The sequence below is a fragment of the Vitis vinifera genome, chromosome 19 (assembly GCF_030704535.1).
Source record: "Vitis vinifera cultivar Pinot Noir 40024 chromosome 19, ASM3070453v1".
In the NCBI taxonomy this organism is placed as follows: domain Eukaryota; kingdom Viridiplantae; phylum Streptophyta; class Magnoliopsida; order Vitales; family Vitaceae; genus Vitis; species Vitis vinifera.
Genome location: NC_081823.1, coordinates 7,656,010 through 7,671,827, shown reverse-complemented (window position 1 = coordinate 7,671,827; position 15,818 = coordinate 7,656,010). Strand labels below are relative to the sequence as shown.

Here is a 15,818-nt window from a genome sequence, read left to right as displayed (position 1 = left end):
GTGTTTATTTTTTTGGCTTTTAGTTGAAAATCATTTAGTTTTAGAATTTAGGTTGTTTATTTTTTTAATTTTTCATGACTTATTATAAATTTTTTACTAAATAGAAAAAGTCAAAATATGTGGCTTTTTCTAAATAGAAAAAATAACACAATGATTTTTTTTACTTTTTAATACTTAATAGAAATAAAATACTACAAAAACAAACAACCTAATATTTAATACTATTAAGTATTAAGGTTCTATTTAGAATTAAGTAAAAAAACAAACACCACATGAGGCTATTTGCTCTTTCTGCCTTTCTTGAATGACCACTTGTCGGGGGTGATATAAAAAACTCCCCCCAGTGTAAAAAGCTACCATCAGTAAATAAAAAACATAAAAAAATTTACAGATTCACGATTCACTGGTTGAATAATTGAATTGTAATTGAATTAGTAAAATTATAAATATAAAATTTATATATTATTAAAATTAAAAATAATTATAAATAGTTAAAAATGATAAATTCTACTAAAATTTCTATAAAAATGGATGAACCAGTAATTTAATAGGTTAAAAAAAAAAGGCATGTTTGAAAAACCTAAATATTGATCATCAAAAATCAATTTAGAAAAATAAAATCTTAAATTTGGTTATGGAGACAAGGAACCTAAGAAGGGATGAGAAGCTTTGCCATTCTAGAGAGAAAAAAAAAACGTTTTTCATACCATAAATTCAATGTTGATTTTCATAGAATCTTGATAAATATATGAATTAATAATTCAATCACTACATATGTTCAAAAGTTTTTATAAAAAAAAAATTCAATCAATGCCTATAGTGAGATTCAAATTTGCAACTCAATCAAATTTGAAGTTGGATCGAAACTTAAACTAATCCAATCTATCCATGTGTCAAAACCTAACTTCATTCATCATAGAATCAAAAATCAATTTAAGAAAAGAAAACCCTAAAATTTATTTTCAAATAGAGAACCAAGAAAACCAATAAGAAATGAAGAGGATGACTTCAAGAGATGAGAGAGGAAGTTCAAATGCTAATATGAGGGTAGTTTAGGGCAATTAGCCGAGTTTAGTAGCAAACATGAGCACTATACCATGTTATAAATCATAAGACCCTAAAAGAAATCAGAAATTAGGTCATGATAGCATATGATGGTCCTTTTTCATTTTAAAATTTTTGGCATGACAATATAATCTAAGATTTTAAGAAGCAAAGTGGTTAAGTTGACATGATGATAATGACAAAGAAGCTATGAGTATTTCGAAATTAAGCATCTAAGGGTCGAAGTCATTTAGCTATTAATACCATCAAAATGACACATATCATTAAATATATATATATACTATTCAATTCAAGTGATTCATGGGTCTAATAGTCGGTTCAAGTGGTTTAGGATTGGTCTAATCTTTAAACAACTCAAATGAGCCATCCAAACTAGAGCGGTAAAATATCGATAGTTGAATCGATTGATTCCATTTTTAAAACCTTGATCATAACTATTAAAACATCAAATTCTATTCTATTTCTTTCATTCCACGAACTTAGGATCTAAATTTGGCTCATAAACTTACCTCAAATTAGTGGACAGGGTTGAATGCAAATCAACCCATAAGCTTGACCCTAGTTAAGGGGTTAGGTTGATTGGGCTCAAGCATACTAAATATTGGATGCCTAATGATGGGGGAATTGAGTAAACTAGTATATGTGGAGGGGTTGGATTGGATGTAATTTGTCCTATAAATGTTAAGTTGCTTAGGGTTAAGTAAACTAGATTTAAGATATAATTTTGGGGGTGAACTTGATTAAAAGATTAAGTTACATTGACTCAAGTTACAAAACAAGACTTATAAGAAATTTCAAAACTTAAAAAATTGTGAGAAGTGAAGGGAACAAGGAAAACTCGTGTATTGGGTAATGCAATTTGTTTGAGTTTCGAAATTTGACATGAGAAACATCTTTCTAAGAATATGAGGCTCAATTTGATTTAAATCTGAATCTAGTTTATAAGTAAACACAAAGCTCAACTCATAGAAAATGTGGAAAACATTTCTTGTTATTGATTCTCCATTAGATACTTGGCATGTGACATGACAAAACCTTTTATTAAGAACTAAATATTGAATTAGAACTTATTTAGAGACAATACAAGAGAGCTTTGACATATCAATTATTTAGATATATAAATAAATTATTATCATATCGATATGATACATGTGATATAATTTATTATATTTTATTTATATTTAATTTTAATTAACTAATTATATTTATATTAAATATAGTGTCAATTGTTTCAATAAAATTTATTTATATATTTAAATAAAAATGTGATAAATTTTAAACTTAAATTAAACTTATATATATATATATATATATATATATATATATATATATGTGATATTATATACCACTTACATATAATATATAAAAAATTATTAATTAATATAATAATTTATATATATATATATATATATATATATATATATATATATATATATATATATATATATTTTCTAATAGGCATTTAAAATTTATTTATTTTAAATAAATATAATTTATTATATTTTATTTATATTTAATTTTAATTAATTAATTATATTTGTATTAAATATAGTGCCTATTGTTATAATAAAATTAAAAAATATATATTTTTTATCAAATTAAGAATATCAATTATTTAATTTCCTATATTATTATTTTTTAAATAATGAAATAAGTATATTTAAAATCAAAATAATATAATATTTTTATTTAAAAAATTAAAGTTATATATAAATATATATAAAGTTAAAACCGCAGTTGGTGATTACGGTTTCTAACTATTTTAGAAAAATAAAACCGTAGTCACCAACTACGGTTTTATGACATGGCAGCTTATGTGACACAGACGCACTAGATTGGACATTATTTTGGAAACAAGTTTAGTTTTTGGAATTTTTTTTTTAAATGTACTATTTTGGGTGAAAGCTCCAATACAAGAAGTATTTAATATCTAATCACAAAACCCAGGTTTTTTTTTCTATTTTTATTGAAAAACCTTATTATATTTATTATTGCTGATGTTTAGGTCGATTTTGGGTTAAAGAGTCAAATTTTAAGCCCGGTCGAAAGCCTGCCCGGGTCTGGCTAAGAGTGTGAGCCCAACCCAAACCATGAGGGCCCGAGATCACGTGGGCCGTTTTCTTGCCTAACCAAATGGGCATGACCTCTAGTCCATTAGGTAAAACAAAGAAGAGCAAGGGCATAAAAATAATTTCAGATATTAGGGTTTTGTTCAAAACCAAGCACACCCCACTTCGTTCCTTCCTCCACCAAACCCTAGCCTCACTGCCAAGGATTAGGGTCTCCGGGAAGAAGAGAAACCCTAGAATTCCCCCCCTCTGCAACAATGGGTATTGATTGGTTTTCCCTTTTTCCTCTCCATTTCTCCACTGTTTGTTTCAATCTCGTTTTCATGATGTTAATCTAACAAAGCACTGTGCTGTCACAGGTATTTCTCGAGATTCCATGCACAAGAGGCGTGCCACTGGAGGCAAGAAGAAGGCGTGGAGGAAGAAGAGAAAGTAATGATCTCAAAACCCATACTCTTCAAAATCCCAATCAGCTTAGATTCGCGTATTGTTTTGAGTAATGGGTTTGTTTTAGTTTTGAAGGATATCTGCACCATGATTTCAAAACCTTAGCGAATTTAAATTATTTCGTTTTTTTTTATGTGGTCTTTTGTGGGTTTCTTTTTCATGATGAAATCAATTCTATAATTTAAGGCCCTAGTAGGCTGGTTCAGGGGATTGTTCTGGTTTCTATGGAAATTAAGCCTATAAATTTCAGAATATAAGAATTTTAGATTCATTTGTTTATTCAATTGATCTATTGGTTTTTGTCTTCAAAGGAAAGGAACCCTTTGATTTTAGTGTGGATTTGTTTCTTGGGACTGATTAATTGGTTTAGATTTGTTTTCAGATGACATGGATGGGTTTGTAAGTTTTCTTTAGAGGAAGCCGACACTATAGATTCCAATCTCTTATGAGTATAGTTTTGAGTGTCTTATTAGGGCTTCATTTCATTTTTGAAGAGAAATATTCACATAATTTCCAAATGGCTGGTAAACTTAGGTTCATAGATTTCCTAAGGCTATGTTTGGTTCCCATAAAATTTGAGGGAAAATGTAAGAGAAAGAAAATACAAAGGAAAAGTAGAAAAAAAAAAGTGAAGGAAAATAAAAAAATAGATTAAAGTCGATAAATTTTTTTTTTTTTTTGTTACTTCAAACTTATTTTATTTATTTTAACTTATCAATATAAAGATTAAATGATTTAAAAATACATAAGTTTTTAATTAATTTTAATTATATTTGATTTTCTTTTATATTTTTTATAGGACAACCAAACATGAAAAAATCATTTTCTTTCACATTTTTTTTTCTTTCCTTAGTATTTTTCGGGAACCAAACATAACCTAAATTTGATTGTTCAATTTGATTCCTCATTTTTTATAGCACCATAATTTCTATTATTGTGGAATTGTTTCATTTTTATGAGTCATTGGCTAATCATGTTTGTGAGTGGAAATAAGCTCAAGTAACCTCAAGGACCATCAATTTCCATAAACCTAATGACATTAAGTACTTGTTGGGTTCTTGTCTCTAATTAGCTTCTTTGATTGGTCGGGTACTCCTTCAGGGTGGATTGTGGTGTTTTTTGTAGACCATCCTTTTTTTTTTAGCCCTTCCTTTTTCTTGGTTGTTCCTTTTTGGATATACTTCCTGTATACTTTTTGGGTTGATCTTTTGGTGCCTCCCTTTAATATATACACTTTCTTACCTATATAAAAAAAAGTACTTGTTAGGTCAGTGATTAATGGGTTGGTCTTGTTTTTTGAAGGTACGAGCTTGGGAGACAACCTGCTAGCACAAAACTATCCAGCAACAAAACAGTTCGGAGAGTTAGAGTGAGAGGTGGGAATGTGAAATGGCGTGCACTGAGGCTTGACACTGGGAACTACTCTTGGGGCAGTGAGGCTGTGACCAGGAAAACTCGAATCTTGGATGTGGTTTACAATGCATCAAACAATGAGTTAGTTCGTACCCAAACATTGGTGAAGAGTGCCATTATTCAGGTTGATGCAGCACCATTTAAGCAGTGGTATCTTCAACACTATGGCCTTGACATTGGTCGCAAGAAGAAAGCCTCAGCCACTGCCAAGAAAGAAGGAGAGGTATGGCAGTTTTTATCATTTTTTTCCTTGTTTGTAGTAGTTATGCTCTTTCTAGTACTCTTTTTCCATGTTATATTAATTGAAGCCAAAGATACCCTTGGTATGGGTTGCTTGTTAAAAGTGGTTGATTTACTTGCTCTTGTTTCATTTCTTTTTGTCTTGGATTGTTTTCTTTTGGTATATGGTAGTCTTCATGATTAGCCTATCAAAATGGGGGGAAAAATGGTTAGGTCAATGACACACCAAAATAGGTATTTTATCTAATGAATTTTTAGTTTTTATACTGTTATATTTAATTCTTTACTTAAAATACTTGATTGTTTTGAGAATGTGTCGTGGGCCAAGCAGAAGAAGAGCAACCATGTCTTAGTGCTTTACTACTATCATAAATCTTCACAATCCTCGGTTTTTTTCTCTTTCATGTGCCATAATAATTCTTTAGTGTCATTTTTTATAATGTTGTTTTTAATGGTTTTCTGTAGGAAGGTGATGGTCCTGCTGAGGAGACAAAGAAGAGCAACCATGTGGTGAGAAAATTAGAGAAGCGTCAACAGGAGCACAAACTTGACCCACATATCGAAGAGCAATTTGGTAGTGGCCGGTTGTTGGCTGCAATCTCATCCCGTCCTGGTCAGTGTGGCCGTGCTGATGGGTAAGTGTTTTTTCTCTGCTGATGTCTCACATCAGTTGACATCAGTTGCATTAATATCTATTACACCTTGGGCTGTTAAACAAAGTTGTCATACAATGTACAACTCTATTTGGTAAGGCCAGAGTGAGACTCTTCATCAATGTGCTTACCTCCATATTGCACCTTCCAGTTCTCATTCCTTATTAGTTCAGTGAATTGTTAGACTGTTCATGTGAACAGTGGAATGAGGGAATTTATTTTGTATGTCTCAGCTGAAGCTTACAAGGATTATCCATTATCGGTGCATTTAATTGAGAAAATGTGTTTTCCAACTTGGCTGACCTGTTACGACCCAGTTTATGATTAGTTAGCTTATTGGAAGATGAATAAGAGTAGTTATTTTCGTGAGGGATTAAGATTCATTCATGTTCCAAGAGGGCTTGCTAGTTTCTTTTTCATCTTCTTTTTATTGGTGGCATTATCCACAAAATAATATGGTTAAATTACACTGTGACAGATACATCTTGGAAGGCAAGGAGCTTGAGTTCTACATGAAGAAGATCCAGAGGAAGAAGGGGAAGGGCTCAGCTGCTTAAAATTTTGTCACCTGAGTTTCGTATTTGGAATCAGAGTTTTCATTTCTCTTCATATCTTTTTACCCTCTTTAGGCAATGGACTCCAGTTGAGATCGACCAGTAACTTGAACTATTTCTTGTTTTACCAATGGATGTTTAAATTAGAATATTTTATTGGTGTTTTGTTTTGATCAATGATCATACTACTGGTATTGAACATTTCATTTCCGTTAGTTATTTGCTGCTGTTGCTTGCCCTGGGAGATTAAAATTTACCCATTATTTATTGATCACTTATCCATGGCTTGCTCGCTGTTGTGGGAAATTGTTATACCAAACAGGAAAGTTCCATAGGTTATTTAAGCTGTTCCATATCCTAAGGTTAGTCAAGTATTTCCCGTATCAGTTTTGGAAAGCTAACCATTCATTCTTCTTTGTGCAATATAAAATTAGCTTGAGTTTGTGACGCCTTTTCGTGCTTGTTTGCATAGAATGTCTGATGGGCAATTGTAAATATACCATGTTCAACTTCCACAGCAGCCTGTCTCCTTTTGATGGTTTGGGACTTGTACCCACGGGTGACATCAACCATAATCATGCAGATGCAGGCATTTATACAACAACTTAATATTCTACGATTTCATCCATTAGACTATGTTTGATATAAGATAAGATATGTATGTTTTAAGATATCATCTCTTTGAATATGATATCTATATGATATTTTACAATAATTCATCCATTTGGGGGTTATATAAACAGACTATGTTTGGTTAACGAAGTAAAATAAGATGTGTATTCTAAGAGATATAAGATATTATATCTTGTTGAATATTATATCTATATCTTAGGATATTATTTTTAATTAAATATGATATTCTTTAATATTATATCCATGGACATGATATCTTAAGATATCATAACAAGATATATTATGTCATGCTCATATTTAATTTATTAAATGAATAAAAAATAAAATAAAATAAAATGTATATTATTTTTCAATATTTGATATTACTTTAAAATAAAAATTATATTACATCATAATATTTGCTCTTGAAAAAATATGAAATTTCTCTTATATATTATAAAAAAATTAATTGGTTAATCAGAATTTTTATTCTGAAAATTAATAATATGAAAAAAAAAAGATAATTAATAAAGAAAATAAATTTATGATACATGAAATATGAATATCACATATTTTGGTTTAGCATTAATATATCTCATACGAAAGGGATAAAAAAAAAAAATGAAATTCAACACAAGAAAGAATAAATGACATTATAGTTTATTTTATCCCATCACCAATCAAACATAAAAGAAGATATATTATCTCATTACTTATTTTATCTCATGTTATATCTAGCCAACCAAACATGACATTAGAGATTATCTTCACAACTTCATTAGGAAATTGTAACAAGACACATGGCAAAATCAAATATTTGAGAGCCCCTTTTCAACTGAAGGCCAAAACATCTATTCACCACAATATTGTCATTGCTATCTTTGCCATATATCTCAGTTCATAACACTGGCCAAGAAACCAATCACCTTCAAATTACCCGAGAGGGTGAGAGAGGGCTAGGCAGAACCCCGGTTCCAGCAAATGGTCTAGTTGAGAGCTGATATAAGCTAAATACAACTATCCAATTCCACCCATTTTTAGAGCTTGCTAGCGTCTAACACAATCTTGCCAGCCAGCCAGTTCATGCTTTTGCCTCCCTTGTACAAATCCAACCCAATATTGCCACCTCTAATCTAATTAACATGCATTAATTCTCCAGAAATTGCTACAATCTTTTCAGAGCCTAACAGAGGATATAGTTGTGCTAAAATTCTTCCTATATAAAAAAAAAAATAGTTGTGCTTCTTAAGAAGAGATAAAAATGAATGACCCAAATTTGAAAAAACCTGGAAAAAAATTCAAATTTCTAACTTGTTTTGCAACTTCATCCCATCACACATTCTTCGGAAATTTCTCTCAATTATTCCAATGGCCAGCACAAGTTTTTTGAAATATTAAATATTTTGATAGACAACTATATATATATATATAAACATCTTTATTATTTGCCAGATCTCCGTTTCAGTCGTTCTCGGACAAAATCATTTCGAGCCTTGATTAGAGCTTGTTGACGCTCAATGTTGGCAAAGGAGAGATACCCACCAATACACATAAGGGTGGCGCCAAAAAGGAAGCACCCTACATGTACTGCCTTCTTCAGAGGCGTTGAAGGATAGCAAGTGACCATTATCTTAGCTAGTTACACAATTGACGAAGTAATCTGATTGAAGAACTGTAACCATCACAAAAAGATAAGAAGTTAGAAACGATCCATATTAATTGGATGAGATGTCCAAAATCTGAAGCATCCTTGTCATAACTCACAACCTACACCAATACATGTTTACTCTCATGGAAATTTCTAAGATTTCATGAAGTAGGGGCCAATGGCTTGTTCAATTTTTAATTTCTAAAAGCTATTTATAATTATGATTATGTGATTATTGTTATTGTTTTCATTTTTTCTATTATTATTATAATCTTAGAGATGCTTTGCAGTAAACTGACTGTATGGAGAGGAAACTTTGAATTGTTTCACTGGAGGTCGTTTTCTTCATGTATAGATGTCTCTTGCTTTCTTTAGCTTATGCCATATCCTGCTTCACCTCATTGTTATTTTCCTAAAAACAGTTCTTTTTGATAGTTGGAGTATGGAGGTAGAGTCTATGTTGAGATGAAGGTAAAGTCTGGTACACAGTGGAGTCGAAATCCTTTGAGATTTCCATTGGGGTGGTGAAAGATAAGCTTGTTGGTACGGTGCTGGAAAGGAGCCAAGGCTATTCAAGTTGGATTAGTTTTGGTGAGAAGAGTTTTGTGGCCCAGCTTGAAGGGGTGGAGGATTGCTGTCTAAATGTTTCAGGGAATTCTTTCAAGAAGTTTTGGAAGCGGGTAGGAGTTACAGTTTGGAGCTTCGAAGCAATGCTACAGGTCGGTTTCTCTTGTGTTCAGCTTGCTCCATTGAGTCTAAGAGGTTTATCTTGGTGTTCCCAGAAGGGAAAGGGTTTCTGGGACTGGAACATGCTGGCAAAAAAGTTAGGAAGTCTTGAGGTTGCTTCCAGTTCAAGTCCCATGTTGACGGGTAATATGATGGCACTAAAGGAGGAAATTTCTTGTGCTGATGCTGTAGGTGGCAGATGGACATCCTCAAGTGGCAGTTGGTGAGGCAGTGTGGATTGAGAAAGAGGAAAGAGAAGCAAAGAGAAATGGTGAAAATTTTCACCTATGTCTAGTGGGCCACTGGGTGGAGCATGTGGACTTTGTCCCAGACTTTTCTTCTCTGAGAAAGTGGGTGGCAGAGGTTTGGGGAGTGGAAGGAAAGGTCCAACTGAAATGGTTAGAAGGCCCTTTCTTCTTGTTTAAGTTTGAGTTGCTCAGTGATGTACAGAAGACTTTCCATGTTAGGTGTAGGCTTTTCGAAGGTAAGCTTCTCCTTTTGGACAGATGTCTCCTGTTGCAGATTGTTTTAGGAGGGAAGTTGTTACTAAAGAGAGTTGGGTGAGAGTTAGGGGCCTTCTGCTGCATTTATGGAATAAGGGGTTGCTCAAGAAGTTGGGGCACACCTGTGGGGTTTTGTGACCATTGATGAAGACACCACATTCAATGGGACCTGCAGTGGGCTAGAGTTTTAGTCAAGTCTAATGGACGACAGGTGCTGGCTTCATTAAACATGGTGATGGGATCGCTGTGTTATGCCATTCAGTCTCCCTATTTATTGCATGTCCCTTCTAGTGATTCCAAGAAGGGTGAGTTTAAGACTTGTGAAACTCCAAAGAGATTTTTTGTAGGGTGGAGGAGCTTTAGAGAAAAAAGCTCATCTAGTGAATTGGGCTAAAGTTTGCTTAGACAAAAAGAGAGGGGGGATTGGGAATTAGGAATCTTGATGGTCTTAAGAAGGTGTTTCTGGGTAAGTGGGGTTGGAGATTTGTTGTGAAAAGAGACTCTTTGTGGAGGCATGTGATTGTTGGGAAGTTTGGGGAGAAAGGGGGAAGTTAGACTTCAGGGGTACCTAGGGAAGGTTATGGAGTAGGATATTGGAAAGTCATCAGGAAAAATTGGGAGGTTTTTCAAAACAGAGTATAATTGGGAATGGGGGGAAAATCAAGTTTTGGTTGGACAAGTGGTATGGCGATTCCTCGCTAAAAGAGTCTTTCCTCACCTTATTTGCCATCACCGATTCAAAGGATGCATGGGTGGTAAATATGTGGGAAGACGAAGGGGAGGTCATTCGATCCCTGTTTCTCAAGGCATTTCCATGATTGGAAGCTAGAAATGGTAGAAGCATTTTTCCGGAGAATTCAAAGGCATTTGATTAAGCGTGAGATGGAGGATAGAATGGCCTGGTCAATCTCAAAGAGCGGAATTCTGTTAAGGCATTCTATTTTTTTCTAACTCTAGGGGTGCAAAGGCTTTTCTAGATACAATGGTTTGGTACCTGTGGGCATCAACAAGATTTGGTTTTTTTGCACGGGAAGCATCATGGGGAAGAATAATGACTTTAGACCATTTGAAAAGAAGGGGGATTTCTCTAGTAAATAGAAGCTTTTTGTGTAAAAGGGAGGAGTCATCCATCAACCATTTGCTTCTTCATTGTGTCACGGTTGGTTATTTGTGGTAGTAGACTTTCTCGTTATTTGGGTTAAAGTGGGTGATGCATTCTTTAGTTAGATTGACATTGCTAGGTTGGAGTGGGGCATAAGTAAGAAAAAAATGGAAGAAAGTTTGGCTAGCTGCCCCTTTGTGTCATTTTTGGTCATTTGGAGCAAAAGAAATCAGAGGGCGTTTGAAGATGTAGAAACTTCAAATCAAGCACTTAAGTCTACTTCTTTGTTTTCCTTATTGGACCTTGTTAGGACTCATGTAGAAGGTTTTCCTTTGTCTTTGATTGATTTGGTAGATTGATTAGGCGCGAAGTAGTCATGGACAAGTGGTTTTGTTCTTTGCTCTTCTTTTCCCTTTCTTTTTCAATTGGCTCCCTTTGTATACTCCCGGTGTACGTTTGCAAGTTCCAACCTTTCTTTCTTCTATAATATTATTTGCTAACTTATATATATATTATTTTTGTTCAACAATTTCTTTCTTTTCCCTAAATTCTCACTCTTTTTAAATTTTTATGGAACCAAAGACATGTCCCATGAATCAAACCAAACATGTGCTAGACGGGTGATTCTGAAATGGTAGTTAAAGGCTGAAAATGATATTATTTAGTAAAAGGAATGTCCTCAAAATAAATATCTTACAAAAAAAATAGCACAGATTTCAAATGCTAACAAAGCCAAAACAAAAACATTTGAAATGCTACATAAAAACACACTGGAATGAATACCTCCCAAGCATATGAGCATCCAAAACACAGACCTTCAATAGCAAAAATGAAAATGATAACGTTTTTTTCCCATGAATGACTTCACTTTTAAAAACAAAACAACGAATAATTTTGCCTTAGGATTTCTTTTTAATTGCTAAAGTGCTTACAATTTTTTATTATTCAAATGAACAAAATAAATAAACCTTTTCCAAGAGTGACTCATTTTCAAGATGCTTTCAGAATAGTTTTTGAAAACATGTTTACAATTTCATCTTCACCCATTTTTGTTTTCAAAATGAGTTACCAAACATGGTTTTGGGGTATTTTCACCCTTCCTGCATTGAAATTGAATCAGAAATCACTTCTCATTCCCACTGCCAAACAAAAGACCCACATAATTCTGATATATATCATATAGGAAGACAACCAAGAAAAAAAAAACCAACACAAATTCTTATAGAAATTTCATCAAACAGATAATAGGCGTTGCGCATTCACCCCTCAGTCATTATTTCCATTTCCAAACAACAGACCCACATACTTCTGACATATCATATAGGAAGACAACAACTAAGAGAGAGAGAAAAAAAAAGACAACACAAATTCGTATGGAAATTTCATCAAACAGATAATAAGCGTTGCACATCCGCCCCTCAGTCGCTCACACCATTACTATCCTTAAAACCCATAATAATTATGGGTTTTGGGTATTGATCGTCGAAGGGCTTTTGATTTGATGGGTTTCATAATTATTATGGGTTTTGAGTATTGATCATCCAAGTTGATAATAAATACCGAATTACCATGAGCACACTGAAAAGCAGGAAGCATTCTCCAGATATATATATATATATAGAAAATCCCGTTTGCAGATTTAGATTTATAGCCGCAAAGGAAGCTTACCTTAAATTAAAAGACAAAACCCAGTGCTTTATAGGTTGAACCGAAGATCTGGAGAGAAGAGCAGGGGGAGAGGGCGCGGAGCAGCTCAGGTTGGGAAATATACAGGTGACGGATGTCGGCTTGTGATTCAATAGAAATATTTCATTTAAAGGCATGGGGGTAATAAATAATAATAACCAGAAAAATAATTTCCATCTATTAAAAAAAATTACTCATTAAAAAATGGTCACTCTTATTAAAAATATTTAAATATTGATAAATTAATTTCCCAAGGTGGAAAGACAATTTTTTTATATTATTTTTTTTAAAAAAAGAGAAATTATTAATAAACCTTTAATTATATTTCAAATTAAATACATTTAATTCAATCTATTAAGCAATTGGTCATCTTAAGAATATCCACCCTTTTGTTTCACTAGTCATAACTAACTGGAAATAGGCTTCCAGTCCAGTGTTGTAGGACTCATATCTGGGAACCAAAAAGTTGCAGGCCTGCTGCTTGAGCACTAATTTATCTTTCATCTCTAATCGGTCACAACACCCTTCAAGCAAACTGTAAACAACACCAGGGAAAATCCCAAGGAAAACTAGCACTACCATATTATAAGAATCATGCCTTTCTTCCGGGTTATTAGTTATTACACATGATTCTCACTTGAGGAAGATTACATGAGAACATACACCTAACTTCTCGGCTGGATGTCCAAAGCATTGCTTCTTTGCCACATTGCAAGTGCTACCTTTGCCATATCTCCAAGTGATCTGATCAAACACCAACCATCAAACAAGTTTTTATCCAATAGAATGGCAGAAAACTAGGCAGAATACCGTCTTCAACAACTACAAATCTGTTTTATTTAAGTTATAATCAGTAATTTTAAAACTATAACCACTATATGCATTATATTAAGCAGGGATAAGTGTTTCTGGTGACCTTTCCTTTTTATCCTTTCAGCAAGAGCTATAATTTCACATTAGAACTTCTCATATGCAGCGGCGGAGCCAGAAATGTAAGAAGCAATTGTTTTTTGGGCCCGGATGGGGGATGTGTTATCAAGATGCAAATTTGGCTTGGAGTTTAAGCCCTTTTTGCAACACAATTCAAACTATGGGGGTGGGGGGGGGGGGGGGGGGGGAGGTCTGGGGGGCACTTCCTCCTCTGAGCATATGGTGGCTCTGCCAGTGCTCATATGCCTTGACACTAAATACATCATGCAGGTCAAGCTCCATACTTAGCACAAATCCTACCCAAATATTGCAAGCTCCACATGTGCAAATGCATTAGTTCCCCTGAAATTCCAAAAAGTTCTTCAAAATCTTTTCATGGCAGGAGATAGAAGTCATGAAGACCCAAATGACATATTTTAAAACCCTTCATAATTTCTTAACTTTGAAACTGAGACAAGAACAATTTCTTACTAATTCCTAAACAATTGTATGAGTTTGTACCTAGATGGAAAGCATGCTTCTGTCATTCATCCTTTGTCTTTCTCTTTCTCAGCCATTCTTTGACAGCTTCCTTTCGAGGATTGGTTAGTTCTTGTTGAGTATCAATGTTGACAAATGCGTAATACAAACCAACACCATATAGGGTGATACCCAATATGAAACTTCCTATGGTCAGTGCCCTCATCTTGGGTGAAGAGGAAAGAGGCATCATCCTTAGCTCAGCTAGTCGCACACTTGATGAGTTGATTTGATTGGAGCAACTGTCACAAAAAGCATTGGACACAGTAGCACATTAGAAGAAGCTAGAACCATTCATATCAGTTCCATCAATGCCCAGAATTTGAAGCATCCTCACCAAACTTACAACAAAAATCAATACTCCCAGAAAAGCTTTGTTTCTGAGGTTAACAAAAACTAAGGATTATAACCCCTTTTCATGCTTCTGTTTCCTTCTAAGAGCTAGTTTACTTTCTGTTTTTGATCAAATTCACTCGTTCCACATCTTCTACTTATAATTTTAGAAGTAGAAAACATGTTTCATGCATCAAACTCAACTGGGCACCACATGGATAGCGTTGAAATAGTAGTTGCAGGGGGAAACAGTGATTTTCTTCCTATTTGACCCATTTCATTCCCTTCTTCAGAAACAAAGATCCGATATGATCTCCCCTGGAAGATTAATAAATATAACTTCATAAGTGCACACTGACAACATTTCAACTGCCTAGAGCCAAGAACCAAAAAAACAGTGTTGGATTTTAGGTAGATAAGTATCAAGAAAACTCCAGCAACAACACTGCTAGTGAAATTCTTCACAAAAAAGATGAATATGAATAATAATAAACATTACACAAAGGAACACAACATCTCAAGGGTATTTCGTCAAACACATAATGGGCATTACTCAATCACTGCTCACTTCAGCACACAACCGCAAAGGAAGCTTACCTCTACGCTCAAACAGCTATTTCCTTCCCGGTGGAAGATCTAAACGCTTCTTTTTTGGGTTCAAAGGAACGGATTCGGGGGTGTCTGAGCGCCAGACTGAATTGTCGGGGTGGTAAATGGGCTAGGGTTCTTCTTGAGAATATTAGATGGTGTGTTTCAAGTCACTTCCAAATAGGTGATGATGATGTTAAATACATACACCCCCTTTTTCCCCACAAGAGTCCGTTTCCAGTGATCCACGAAGCGGTTTTTTTGTTTATTATTATTATTATTATTATTATTTAAATTTTCTACCTAAAAAGTGTTTTTAAAGCAAAATTAGATGTTGGTAAAAATTTAGAAAGTGTTTTCAAAAATCTGAAAAATTATTTATAGTGATAAAAAATTGTTTGTAGTATTTTTTGAAAGAAAAAAAAAATTTTATTGATAATTTTTTAAAAAACAATTGTCTGAAAAATAAATACTTCAAATAGAGACGTCGTCAAACCCACTTTATTGTTATAACTATTTTTTCCTTTTAGCGATATTTCTTAGATTCTTATATTATTAATTTGTGGATATTAAAAATTTTAAAAACTTTAATTATATTTTTAAAAATGTTTTTATCCAAGTGGAATTACTTACAAAAAGTCACTGAAAATTGTAAAAATATTTTTATTTTTACAATAAACAAAAACTTGCCATATTCATCTTATATATATATATATATATATATTCTTTT

The 15,818-nt window shown here is 33.4% G+C and overlaps 1 protein-coding gene and 1 long non-coding RNA gene across 3 annotated transcripts; one reads left to right on the top strand and one right to left on the bottom strand.

Annotated features, from left to right (window-relative positions):
- Positions 1-3,230: 3,230 nt before the first annotated feature.
- Positions 3,231-6,647, top strand: LOC100257178 (small ribosomal subunit protein eS8). The gene is made up of 5 exons (XM_002275058.5): positions 3,231-3,395; positions 3,494-3,566; positions 4,884-5,217; positions 5,700-5,869; positions 6,366-6,647. Exons 1-5 carry the CDS (start codon positions 3,392-3,394, stop codon positions 6,442-6,444), a joined length of 660 nt encoding a protein of 219 aa, XP_002275094.1. The 5' UTR covers positions 3,231-3,391; the 3' UTR covers positions 6,445-6,647.
- Positions 6,648-8,182: 1,535 nt separating this feature from the next.
- On the bottom strand, positions 8,183-15,332 carry LOC104877607 (uncharacterized). 2 transcript variants are annotated; one of them, XR_784644.3, is made up of 4 exons: positions 15,098-15,332; positions 14,150-14,409; positions 12,701-13,990; positions 8,183-8,725 (listed from the first exon to the last, which is right to left on the bottom strand). It is a non-coding gene; the product is annotated as an uncharacterized LOC104877607 (long non-coding RNA). The 2 variants fall into 2 exon arrangements; XR_784643.2 differs by having other exon boundaries at positions 12,701-13,462; positions 15,098-15,314.
- Positions 15,333-15,818: the final 486 nt, after the last annotated feature.